Here is a 13,592-nt window from a genome sequence, read left to right on the forward strand (position 1 = left end):
GCAACTAAGAGAGACCCCTGTCTCAAAATAAAAAATAAAAAATGTTGGGGATGTGGCTCAGTGGTTAAGTGCCCCTGGGTTCCATCCCTGGTATAAAAAGAAGAAGACGGAGAAGAAGAAGATATCTGCTACATAGAGAAAATAAATACACTATAGAAAGAAATTGTGTTTAGAGAGCTAGACCTAGACATATTTCAAAAGTGACAACATATTTTTACTATGATTTTAATGCAGCTATTTCCAAAGGGAATTTTAAAGAATATTCCTGGAATTGCAATATTTTCCAAGTATAATTTTTCCTGGGAACACTGTAGCCTATGCAGCCCTTTATTTCTCTGCTCTTTCCTAACCTCTCACCCTCCATTTAGGGGGAGCAGGAGCTGGGGTGGGGAGCTACCTAGGTCTCTGTCCTCTGTTCTCCCTTGGTACTGTCCACGTCCAGTGTCCTCCCTTCTCTTCCCTCCCTGAATGTGAGTATGCTGGCTCTTCTGGACAAGACCTTGGGGAACTCCAAGCAACCCTAGGCAAGATGGAATAAACCGGTTGGAGCCAGTGATCAAAATATCCCTAGTCCCTCCTAACCTTGGAACAAACTCAGTCATGTACTTAAAGATGGGTGGGAAAACAATTGTGTAAAAAGAAAAGATATTTGTAAAGTGCTCAACAAAGACCATTTATTGCTATCATTATGAAAGGCTGCATGATATTACAGAAGGTTTTTGACATTTTCATATCTTATGCATAAGGAAAACTCTGAAGGCCACCAAGAAGTCACAGGTCTTTTGGAGATATTCAAATCTGTGGTGGCTATAGATATAGGCACATCTGTCAGCACATGTTCATTTTGGATGATGAACACCACATTCTGTTATGGTTTTGTTTGCTTTTAACACTCAAGAATCAGATAACACCTGCATAGAAGAGCCCTGGTATCACTTATCACTGCCCTTTCATTTCTTTCACAGGGGAAAAAATATAGCAACAGATTAAACACAAGACAGTTGGTTCTCACCCCCATCATTAGGTGAAGACATGAGGGCGGAGGCTTCCACATCAGTGCTACAGAAATGGGGGTTTAAAGGGAAGCCAGCCGCAGGATTCTGCCAGGGCTTGACTTTGAAGGCTGCCTTGCCCAAGGTCAAAATCGATGGGGAAGGTGTGAGATCCATTCTAACGGCAAGCAGATTGCTGCACTCCCTGCCCAGGATGTTAAGAAAGCTGCATGCTTGATTTAGCAGCCCCCTGAGAGTAGATAGAGCAGAAAACCCTTCAATAACCTTGAAATCTCCACTTCCTCAAGAAGAGAATCAAGGTGGCAGCCACCACCCTGTTGAAGCTCAACCATTGGAAGGCACCAGCCTTCCAGGTGTGGGTTGTCTTCCAGACAGCAGTGAAAGTCCAGCGGAGATTTAGGGCCGCATCCCCAGATGCTCTCCTCCTCCGCCTTCCTGGGGCAGCCAGTCCCTGCTCTCCCTGAACCCATGCCTTGCAGACTCCTGGGGAAACAACAGGCTCTAGGCTGAGCTGGGGACACCACTAGGCTCCACACCACACACACTCAAAACATCCCCACACACTCCCACTCGTAACATCTCACACACAAAAAACAACACACCACATATCCATAACATCTCTCAAACACTCATAACACTCCACACACATGCTCACACACACAGACTCACACATTTATACTCAAACACAAGCTCACTCAAATGCACACACACATACACTCTTACACACGCCCTCCCACAGAGAAGTGTGAGCAAGCAGGAAGGAGCAGACCATGTTAAGGCTGCAACATTCCCTGGACTGACTCTGTGGTCCAGGAAACAGAGGGGGCGGGGTTACTATCCCGGAGCCTGGGAGCCCTGCTTCTCCCAAGAAAGCCCGGGGCTCAAGGTGGACTCACATCTAAAGCCCGCAACCTGCGGGCTCAGGCGGGTAGGAGGTGACTCTTCCATGGTGGGTGGGTGCCATGGAAGAGGCGGGATGAGGCAAGAGGCCAGGAGGAGGATGACCCCAGACCATGGGCAGCAGCCCCTGTTCTGCCTCCCCTGGGGGCTCTGGAAGCTCTGGGGCCTCCGCCCAGGGCTTTGCACCGCCCACTCTGTGCCAGAGCAACAATCCTGGTAAAGGGCCTCTCGGAGTGGAAAACCCCAGGTTAGTCAGGATAATTAGGCTCCAGCCTCCCAGACTAGGGACAAGCAAGATGTCCAATAGGAGCCAATGCTTAGGGAGAGGTCACAGGCAATCAAGGGGTCATTCCCCCTGTCATTTGACAGAATGGACCGAACTGGCTGCAGATGACCACGTCTTATTCTTCTAACAGTCACAGAACCCAGCAAGTGCCCAGGGAGAAGGAGGAGGGGAACAAGGAGGAGATGGTGGGTCAGAGAGGGGAGGGAGCAGCTTCTGACCCCAGAGCCACTCCTGAGGACCCCTTCTGGTCAGCATTGGCCACAAGTCGGCCCTCTCTCTAAAAGCACCTCCTTAACTCAGGCACTAGCTTCCAATCAGCAAATACGAAATGTACCGGGCACTCTGCCAGGCTCCAGATGCAGAGGTGACTGCCAAACAGACACCCACTGTGCTGAAAGTGCCTAGAGAACCTTTCCCAAACCAACCTCCAAGTCAGTTTCGCTGAAGATGAGCTCCTCCTGTATGTGAGTTTGTTGACAACAAAGATCCCTGGAAAATGGTCCTGCCTTTAAACTTGAAATGCAGTTTTGAGGATGAGGCCAGCAAACCCCAGAGGAGTCCCTCCTGCTGCCCAAGCTGGCTTTTCCGTGGAGGGTTCTCCTGCTCAAGTCTCCCAGACACTTTGCTATCTAAAGGTGTTAATTAGTACTCCACTACAATATCCTGTCAATGGCTTGCATCGGGGTTTCATACTCTTGAACAAAGAAAACATTTAACACAGGTGTGATTTCGAGTCAATAACCTCTGGCAAGGGGCACAAAGGTGGCCTTTTGTGCAAAGACCACCCTCTCTTTGTAAACACAATTGCTACTTGGTAAAGTGTTCTATTCTCTAGCTCTGGAGTGGGAAGAGGAAAAGCCAAGCACAGTCCCATGGTCCCATGATCAGTCTTAGGAGTGGGATTCAGCATAACATGCAGGATTTGAGAAGAAATTCAGAAACTCCCTCATTACTAGACGTTGGCTGGTCCTTAGACCAACGCCTACATCCTTTCAACACCCTGCCAGCCTGTAGAATAGTGAGGCACTCCTCTGGGCATCCCTGAGGCTCTCGGTGGCCGGGTCTTCACCCCGCCAGTCCCAAGGAGTTCCAAGCCTGCTTCCAACCCTCTAAGTGCCCGGAGAGGGAGAGCAGGACTAGATAGGTTCTCAGCCTCAGCATCCAACACTTCCCTTGTAAAAGGGGCTTTCCCGGTGCCTAGTCCCTGTTTTTCTTTAAAAAAAAAAAAACTCCATTGGATCTTTCACTTCTCCCTACAGGGTGGCTGGGATATGGGGTAGGGAGGAGATGGCCCCTGGTAGTCTGGATGGAGCACCATGTGCTGCCTGTCCCAGGACATCCTGGAGGAGGGGGCCTCAGGTCTAAGCTCAGGTTCCTACCGCGGGGGTCACTGCCGCCTTCCAGGCGACTTGCATCCTCTGTGCACAGGCAGTACTCTGCTTATTAAAAAAAAAAAAAAAATCCACGCGTGGCTAAATTCAACACAACGGTCTCCAGCACCTGCAGCAGATCTCTGTTACCGGGACTCTGCAGCTGGACGTTGAAGGGAGACACCGGTCCTTTGCCCCAGAGCGGGAAGTGAGAGAGACTTACTGTGACACCGGGACAGCGCGGCTGTCGCTGTTGCCACCTGGCCCATGCTTCGGGAATCGAATCCGGGAGCACTAGTGCCCTAAACTTTGCTAGGAAGTCCCCACTAAGAAGCCCTCCTCACAGTCCCCGAGAGTAACCTTGGGGAGCCCACTAGACTCACCTACAGCCAGGCAGATGGGCAGCAGCAGCCTGAAGACCAGCCCGCACACCACTTCCGAGGCCATCGCGTCGGTTCGGCGACTCCGAGCGCAGGGGCGAGGCTCGAGGGTCCCTAGGGCTGGGACGCCAGGCCCATGCCCGCCTAGGGCCTCCTACCACCAGCAAGCCGCCCAGGCATCGCCTCTGCGCTGGCCTCCGGGCTTTCCGCCCCGAGGGCGCGCTCAACGCGCTCTCAGCTGCCCCTCGCCCGCAGGGCTCTGGGCAGCCGCTCACCAGGCTCTTGGCAGCCACCTAGCCAGGCGCCCGACCCTCTGCGGCCGGCCCATTAAGTGTAGAACTCAGGCTCCGGTGGCGGCGGCCTCTTCAGGGGCAGCCGGGGCGGGGGCCCTGGAGGAGGACAGTTTGGGAGAGTCCTAGGGGTCTGGAACAGTGAGGAAAGGGGGCGAAGAGGGAGTGCAGTCCTCTGGCCGGGCTCCGGGGAGTCGCTCAGGGGAGGCCGGGGAGCCTTTTGCGCAGAACCCTTCTGAAGCCAACGAGTCTCTGCTGCCCGGCCCCGGCCCCTCTGCCCACGCAGGCTGCCGCGCGCCGCCCTGCGCCTGGCTCTCGAAGCTGCCCCGCGGACCCCGAGTCTCGTCCTACAGCCCGCGGCCTCAAGCAGCAGGCTGTGGATCCCGGGTGGTGGTGCAGCTCAGCCTCTGCGCCCCCCAGCTTCGGGCCAGAGAGACCGAGGTGGGCGCAGCCAGGCGCATAGGACCATTCCCGACACCGCTGGGCTCCAGTTATCTGTCCGCCGGTGGCGCTGCGAGTCCCTCCTGCACTTGAAGGAATCGTGTGAGCGTGGCCAGGAAAGCGCAAAACGGGTAGATCAGACGCCAATTCCCTCCTCCACTGTCTCAATTTTAAAAAGAAAACTCAAACGCCGTCCGGATGCCCAGCGCGCCCCCCGCCCGCCGCGGTGCAGCCTCGCCCTAGCCGCGGCGCAGCCAGGGCTCCCCGGCGGGCGCACACTTCTCCACCTTCAATGAAACTTTGGAAGCCCTCACTCGGGGACGGGCGTGTCCTCCCGCCAATGGGAAGGCGGCTCGGGGCTGGCCCGCGAGGACCGCCCCTGAGCGACTCTTGAAGCAGGCGCAGTACACCCGCACAAAGGGCGAACTCCATCTGCACTCGGCGCGCAGAGAAAGGCCTGGCCTTGCCAACCAGGTGGGCTTTGCTCGTTGGCTCACCCCTTCTTCCGCACCGCACCGCGAGTTGCTACTGGCTCCGCAGACCCCTATCTCTGCGTGCACTGTGTTTCTAGTTGCGAACCGAGGCATCCTGTACACACGCAGCGCCTGGAGCTTGCCCAAACCAGGAATCACTCAATGCCAGAGGAACAATACACAAGCCCTGCAGGAGAGTAGCCAGGGGCTTGATTAACTCTGTGGGCAGTCAGTGCTGATGAGCGCACAAGTAACTATCCACCTGCGTTGACAAGAAGAATAAGGCTGGACTTCCAGAAGCTTTGTCCGTATCTAACCAAAGAAGTTTCAACTCTGAACGGGGTCTGACCAATCCTAGCTAGCCTTTCTCCAGAATGCACAGAAAAACTCAGATGTGCATCCACTTTGTATATCTTGGGGAACTCTTTTTTTCTCTTAGGCTTTGTTTCTTGCTGGTCCTAGCTCTAGAGGAGAGTATGTTGGCACCTACAATATTCCAAAAACCTCCCTTTGCTTATTTGCGAAACAACATCTAGAGAAATCAGCTGAAGCTGCGAGATTCGAATTTGTCCCTTCCCTGGTGTTAAGATTATCCAAGAGTTAGGGATCTGCTGGGGCCAAGGGGAATCTCAGGACCAGGAGGCAGAGGATCTTAGGATTTGTAGAGAGGCTTAGGGAGAACTGGCATTTCCATCCAGGGAGTGGTGGGAGTATTTAACCTCCATTCAGGACTTGCACCTGGGATTACATTGGTTGGAGAGGAGGGATCCGTGGATCCATGAAAAAAGCATGCAAACCATGGTTTTGTCCTGACTCCTTAACCATAACAACTACCTGTGTGGGTACTGATTTTTTGACATAAAGTAAGCATGTGTTTTGAACTCAGTTGCCCTCCCAAGTTCTCTGGGAGCTACAGTGCACTTTGTAATGTGATCCATTACCTTTTCTCCCCTCCTTCCTTCCTTCCTTCCTTCCTTCCTTCCTTCCTTCCTTCCTTCCTTCCTTCCTTTCATAAAGACTCAAGATAGTTTAAATCTTGTGCAGATACCCTGAAACTTAGTCCACCTATGTGTGCTGCCACTTTCAGGAAACTTAAGGCTGTAGCACTGAGTTCGATCCTTAGCACCACATAAAAATAAACAAATAAAATAAAGGCATGCTGCCATCTACAACAACAACAACAACAACAACAACAAAAAAAAAACACCAAACACATTAAAAAAAAAAAAAAAAGAAACTTAAATAGCCTCTAAACCCAAACTCATCATAAGTCTAATAGTGGGATCAGAGAAGAGGACAGAGCTTTAAATTAGCAGCTAATTACTGAATGTGAATAAGAAATATTTATTTTACAGAACGTTGACATAAATACATCGCTAATTTTGAGGTTCGGAGCTTGTGCTTGCCACCCCTCCTTCCCTCTCTCTGATATAATTCATTTTGGGGTCCTAACTAAAAGGTGAAGAAACACTCCTCAGTTTTAAATAATACTGTGTTGTTAATTGACTATTGTTTTCTCTGAATATCTTCCATGTTCTTACCAGACTTAACGACTGCCCAGAGTTTTTCAAAAGTTACCATTCTGGAGGCCTAGTGAGGAGACACAACCGTCCCAGCAAACAGGGCACCTGACCAAGCATCCTCTCTGCTTGCCCTGTCTCATGCCTACCAAGCTAGTCCTTCAGTTCCAGAGATGTCAAGAGCTCCATCCCAGTTTTGAGACTTCCAGTGCCTACTCTCCAAGGAACTTCAGTTGTCTGGACAATATTTAATATAAAGTGTTCAATCCCAGCCACATGTTGCTGTCACCTGGGGAGTTTTTGAAAATCCAAATGCTCCTACTCCACACTCCCAGAAATCCTGACTTCACTGGTCTGGTCTGGGGTCCCACACCTATATTTTTTTAAGGCTCTCATGTGATTCTCAGGTATGCAGCCAGGGTAGAGAACCAGAGTCCTCTTTCACACATCAGAACTCAGAAAACATTCCCCTGGATTTCAATACCAACATCCACATGGCTGGACCAAATCCAGCCTTCTGGTTTCCATATCGGATTGACTGGAGCACACCAGTCATTAGCCAGTGGCATTGTTTTTTATTTATCTTTTTATTGGTGCGTTACAGTGGTGCAAGTGGCAGGCTATGCCACTACATAGTAGTTCATGAACACAATGTAACAACATAATTTGACCAATATCCCTCCCCATTGCTTCCCCCTCCCTCCACCTCTCCCACTCCCTGGTCTCTGTCCTCTATTCTGATCGCCCTTCAGTGGTGTTGTGTTTATAACTGCTATTTTCTCCTCTGTCTCGCCTACCTTGAGGGGCAGGACTGGTGTCTCCACAGGTCCGTCTTGAAGGACCCCACTGGCCCGTCTTGAAGGACCCCACTGGCCCACCAGGGTTCTGATAACAGTGTTCAGGGGCTCTGCTTGCTCTGCAAACTTATCCCCAACCTGAGCATGATGGGAATGAATTCTGAAAGAGCTAGAGAATGCTCTGGTGAGAAGACAAAGTGCCTGCAATGCTCAGCCACATGAGTACACATTTTGATTGGGTGAATACCTGCTGTTTGGGATAAGTGTCCCCCAAGGCTTATTTGGGGGTACACTTATAGACATTAAAGATGGTTTCCCCATCCCATAGGACTCTAGAAATATTGTGGGAGCTTCAACAGTTGGCCATGGGGAGAATGCCATTGAATTCACACCAAGCCCTGAGTTGAACTGCCTTCCTCCGCCATGTTCTGCAGCCATCATACACTTTGCCTTCACAGACTCAAAGCAGCAAGACTATTGCTCATGGACTAAACCCTCCAAAACTGTGAGCCAAAATAAACTCTTTTTCTTTTTAAGTTGAGTTCTCTTAATTATTTATTACATTAACAGAAAGCTGACTTACATAGCCCTTTGAAGTACATGACCACCAGCTTAGCATAGAGAATGAATTAAATACCAGTTACTCCATGTCTCTCTGAATCTACGCTGTCAAATGATGACTTCTTTGCATCATTACTGACTAGTGCCTCAGTTTTTTCATCTAGAAATGGAAGAAATAATCAAACCTATCTAATATGGAGTGCTAACCGATGAAAACCATATATACAGTCCTTAGAGAAATGCCTGGCACATAGCGATTTTTCAGCAAATACTGGCTGCTATTATTACTATAATAATTACTATGACTACTATCATTGTTATTGGAAAACAAGGTCTGGTTCTACATTTTTGAAACTGATCTGCTGAAGCTTTACCTGCTGTGACACTTCAAGAAGGATACACTGGCCCCTAAGGTATGTTCAGAAACTGGTCTAGAGGAGTGGTGGACATTTCCCCAAGTGTTGAAGTCTTTGGCTGCAAGGAATGTGGCGCTTCATGCCTGGTGCAAGTTGCATTGCACCTATTATCTTTTGCCTTTTCTGAACTTGCTTTAGTGCTGCACTGATTGACGACGTTATTCAGAAATGCCATCTTTGTCCCATATGCTAATTTTCTCTATCCAGCTCAGTAAGGCAATACAGAGCTAATAATCTTTTTCAGTCCCATATCATCTTTAGTCCCATTATCCTCAATTATCCTCTCAGATACTCTGAGATCTTCTTTTGAGAGATCTCAGGGATGGATATTCCCCAAATGGCAACCTTACAAAGCAATGTCTCCCACAGGGAACATAAAGCTTGTCAACCTGGCATTTTCTTCCCCCAGTGAGATCTGCCAAGATCCATGGGTGCCATCCAGCCTGTGGAGACTGTGGGCCTCTTGCCAGCTCAGGGAGGGTGCCATCCAGCACTGGCAACATGTCTGCCTTATTATGTACTAATAGAACATTTTAGATACATTCATTTCCACTTTCCATCTATACTCAGTTTTATTTATGTTATAAGGCACATTTACTTGGAAATCAGTTTTGTTACAGTCCACATGGTTTGGAGATTTTATACTTAAGAGAATCTGGAAGCTAAATGGAAGCCTTTCCTTTTGCTGACAAAGTTGATCTTCCATACCTGTGAGCTCCACACCAATGGATTCAACCAATTCCAGATCAAAAGTACTAAAACAACAAATCTCATCCATACTAAACATATTCAGACTTCTTTACTTGTCATTTTCCCTGAACAATATAGTAGAGTCATATACAATGTTTATATTGTATTAGGTATCATAAATAATCTAGAGATGATTTAAAGTGTTCAGGAGGATGTGCATAGGTTAAATGCAAATACTGTCCTGTTTTCTATAAGAAACTTGAGCATCCACAGATTTTTGGCATGTATATAGGGTGGGAGTGGTGGTCCTGGAAACAATCACCCATAGCTACCAAGAGATAACCATCTATTCTATGATTGTAATATTTGAATGTATCAATTTAAGATATACAGCAGTAGTATTTACAAGATCCCCAAAATGTAAGGACTTAGACAACTTTTGATAATTTGCAAGATGCCCCTCATTATACTTCTGCTAAAGTGGTTATTCTTACACAATATTTGCCAGAGTAATTGACAATGAAAAATCACATCCTGCTGGCTCTACATTAGATTTATACTGTGGTTTTAACTATAATGTATGTGTTACAATATGGATCAGAAATCTGAAGCGGACCACTGATTTCATGTCTGCTGTTTTAAGAATTTTGAAAAGTCAGCTAACAGATGTGTATGCACTGATGTGTATGGTGTATGAGAAGATACTTCCCAACTGGATTGTAGGCTTTGAGGACATGGACAAGATTTCATTTATAAGGTAGATCACAAAGCAAAATGTTGATTTCAAATGAATTGTATTATATTTATGTTTCCAACACATACACACAAACATGCACACGCATCCATAACTTGATAAGAAATGACACCTATGAAAATAAAGGAACATGTAAAATTTTATGTGTTGTTTTAAGGTAAATGCATGGAGGAAGAGATAGTGAATCTGTGGGGAGGCTGCTCTGTTGAAGATCTGACTTGCCTTGGGCACTGCAGGCACCCAGGTGGCAACAGTAAAGTATGGAAACCACTATTCATTATTTATAACCAACATCACCGCAGATTTTTATCTTGGGGTTTTCTATCTGCTTTCTGTGTATTTGCTCCTGAAACCTTTGAAGAGGTTGCTGGTTTTAACATGATTTTGTCCAGAGAGGCTATCAAATTCTGGGAAGAGTTTTGCAGAAGGGAACTGGAATTGGGGGAATAATTTTGCAGTGAAATGTAGTAATAATTCAAAGCAAGTTACTAAACAAAAAATATAGCAATACTTTTCTTTACCTGTAACCAATGAAATAAGAAAAATAGACTTTTCTGTCTTCTTAGATATTTATTTATTAATAAACACACGTTTCAGATTAATTAAAATGCCAGTAAGTCACACTACCAGGATTTCTTCCATGATCATGGCAATGTTAATGTATTAGTAAGTCTAGGTGATTTTCCTGTATTGGTCTTCTCAAGGGATTTCAGATGTGTGTAAGCACATGAGTGTGTATGAGGTGGGGAATTCTCTATTCCTAGCTGTTCACATTAGCCAATAACTAGGACCAGTGGATCAGAATCCACAGCTGCAGGCAGCTAGTCTCTGGCTTGGTTCATTTTCCTGCAGTGCCACCTTTTGGCTAAAAGTGTATTTAAAAACATGCAAGTACTCTCAGCAGGAAGCCTGCAATCCAGCACAATCCACAAACATCCGAGGCAGCCAATGACAGGCCGAGAGGCTCTGAAATACAGCAGGGGGGTGGAACCAACACAGCGCTGCCCTTGTAAAGTGGCCATTCACAAGGAAAGTCAGACTGTTTGCATCAGTATAAATAATTAAGCAAATAGGAAGTTGTGCAAAGAACTATAAAGAAGCATTAAACATCACAGAAGAGTGATAAAAGTTAATCTGAGCTCCTCCAGGGAACTAGAGGAAGACAAATCCCTTGGGAAGATGGTGCTTCCAGAGAGGATGTGGATTCCAGGGAATGTCAGCTCCAGGAGGTCCAAGGCTTCTCCAGTGCTATATCCCCAGTAAGACAGGATGGGGCCTATAGCAACCATTGTCTAATATTATAGTTGAGTAAGTAAGTCAGTCAGTCTAGGTGGGAAGGGATATCATTCCCAGCAAGAACAGGCAGCATCCTGGAAGCAGCAGAGGACATGGCCTGGTAAAGAATGTCCAGATTCCATCAGCTGTGATCCTGTGCATCTTAATTTGTTGGATGATACAGTTTCTATGCGTTGCCTGTTTTCTACCACTTATTAAGTCCAAGCAGAATACTTGACAGAGGCAGGCATATCACAGGAATAAGGACAGCTGCCACGGGAGTTTACCGGCCCCTCCCACCATGGTATTCCATCTTTGCAATGCTGCTGGTCACTGCAGAGACATGAGAAGCAGAGACCACTTACAGAAAGTCAAGAGACTGGGGGTCACTTCAGCTGGAGCAACTTCTTGCTGATGTGATACTAAGTAAGTCCCTTCAGCTCTCTGAGTTTTGTGTTCTTTTACCATTGTAAGGTTATCTGTGTTTAGTTACTTTCTTTTAAGCCTCCTTGAGCAACTCCCATTTGGGCCTGGAGTGGTTTTTATATTGTCCGTTTACTTGTGCAGAAGGAAAGTAGTGTGGTTCTGAGTGAATGCTCTGCTACACTCTCCAAACAGTCACGACAGCCGTTGATGAGCCTCTTGACTAAGAAGTCCGACACTTCTTCTCCAAGGCCAGTGTCTGGCTTGCTGGATGATGCTATAAACATCACAGCGTATTCCAAGATTCTTTTAGATCCTTCAAATAAGTGTTTTGCTTGTTTGTATTGGGATGTGTGCAAATGGCCCCTCTTGCTAAAATAAACATAAGGCATCAGTATCCTTTCCCCAAGTCTGCAGAAGGACTTCCCAGGTCAGAATCCCTGGGTTGAAAGGGGTCCCCAAGCCCTTTTTTCCTGTATTACACTGTGACATGGCCCTAGGGTCATGTCCCCCATTTGCTATGCATGGAGAAAATGACCTTTCTTAAATTCCGCTAACACAGTTGAGCAAACTAAGCATTTCAAAAAACAATGTGCAACAAATTTAAAGGTGAATGGACCACCAATGATGTGTCTTTCAAAATCTAACTCTCAAAACAGGACGACTTTTTGAGATGCCCCAAGATAGTTGATCTCCCACCTAGGATGAGTCCAGGGCCAGCTACAGTTCGTGGGCCCCAATGTAAAAGGAAAACATTGGCTCCTTGATCAAAATGCAGGAACTAAAATGAAGCTATAAGCTACAAAATATAAAACTTTTCCCTTTGTGTCATGGACGGTCTATCTGTCCCTGTCTGTCTCTCTCCTATCAAATTGTCTTACCATTTTTATTTGCCATTTGATGTTGTTCTGGGTAATGAAAAAATAACAATACTTAAATTATTAGCATAAATTTTACCATAAATCTTTATATGCTGCAAATCTAGTTTTAAGTGCAAACACAAGAACTTTTAACTCAGGCAAAATTGTTGAAGTACAGTTTCTATTTTGTGGCTTGTACATTCATGTGTGCTATGTTCTCAGCAAAATGGTTGAAACACTGCATGAAACTAACTCAGTAGTTTTTATTTGACTTCTTGACTCACTCCTTTCTACTGATATTCTGCCTTTGATTTACTGATAAGTGAGAAGCAACTGAAATGGAAAGGGACTAAGGGTGTCCTTCCCCTCTTTCCTTCCACAGTCATTGTTTTCCCCACAAGTGGCTAACACTGGACACAGGTAAGGCAGGCTATGATAGGGTTCTTCACTCCTTTGTGGTCCTTAGGAACCCACTTCCTTCTTTCTACTTTTGAAGAGATTTCTGCTTCAAAGGGACAAGTTTGTGTCCTGAGGCTGGGCTGCCACTGCTCCTCCATCTTACTCAGTCATTGGTAACGTGTTTACCCTCAACTCCCAAGCATCATGGGTCCACTGGAGTTCTGTAAGCATGCACATCTGGAATGCCACATGGTCATGCAGCTACAAGGAGTACCTATTGCAGTATCACTTCTGCTGCTGCACATGCTCTATTGTCCTGTGGACTTATCTTGCAAAACATTAGTTCAAAGATCATTTTTAAAACGTTTTTATTGACATACATAAATACAATGGTGTCAATAAAGTGCAGTGACATTTGATGTATAGCAGTGTCCTTAAAGCGAACATTTAAAGGAGGTCCCTCATCACTTAGTTTTGCTCATTTTTGAAGTTCATATGAACAATCTGGCATTGCTTTAGGTACTCACTCTCATAGCATCATGTAAGTGAAACTCATCCGTGTTGACGTGTGCACCACGGGTCTTGCTTTCTTATTGCTTTGTAATGTTATTCCATTCTGTAAAAACTTAAAAAAAAAATTATTTTCTCCTGCTGATGGCCCTTTAGAGTGTTTCCAGTTTGGGACTCTAAGGAACACAGTGTGATCTTTAAGGAGAACTGAAAAAAAGTGTCACAAGTGGCTAA

General features: G+C 46.5%; 1 protein-coding gene across 4 annotated transcripts in view; it reads right to left on the minus strand.

The window, feature by feature from the left end:
* The window catches only part of PIEZO2 (piezo type mechanosensitive ion channel component 2), a 345,423-nt gene extending 340,474 nt beyond the window's left edge, over positions 1 to 4,949 (minus strand). For all 4 annotated transcript variants that reach the window (XM_081263438.1, XM_081263440.1, XM_081263439.1 and 1 more), the window contains exon 1: positions 3,953 to 4,949. In XM_081263438.1, the coding sequence (XP_081119564.1) occupies positions 3,953 to 4,016 (64 nt within the window). In that variant the 5' untranslated portion in view covers positions 4,017 to 4,949. The remainder of the gene's footprint in view (positions 1 to 3,952) is intronic.
* Between the last annotated feature and the right edge of the window lie 8,643 nt (positions 4,950 to 13,592).

The sequence above is a fragment of the Spermophilus citellus genome (assembly GCF_964194105.1).
Source record: "Spermophilus citellus genome assembly, chromosome: 12".
NCBI lineage: Eukaryota > Metazoa > Chordata > Mammalia > Rodentia > Sciuridae > Spermophilus > Spermophilus citellus.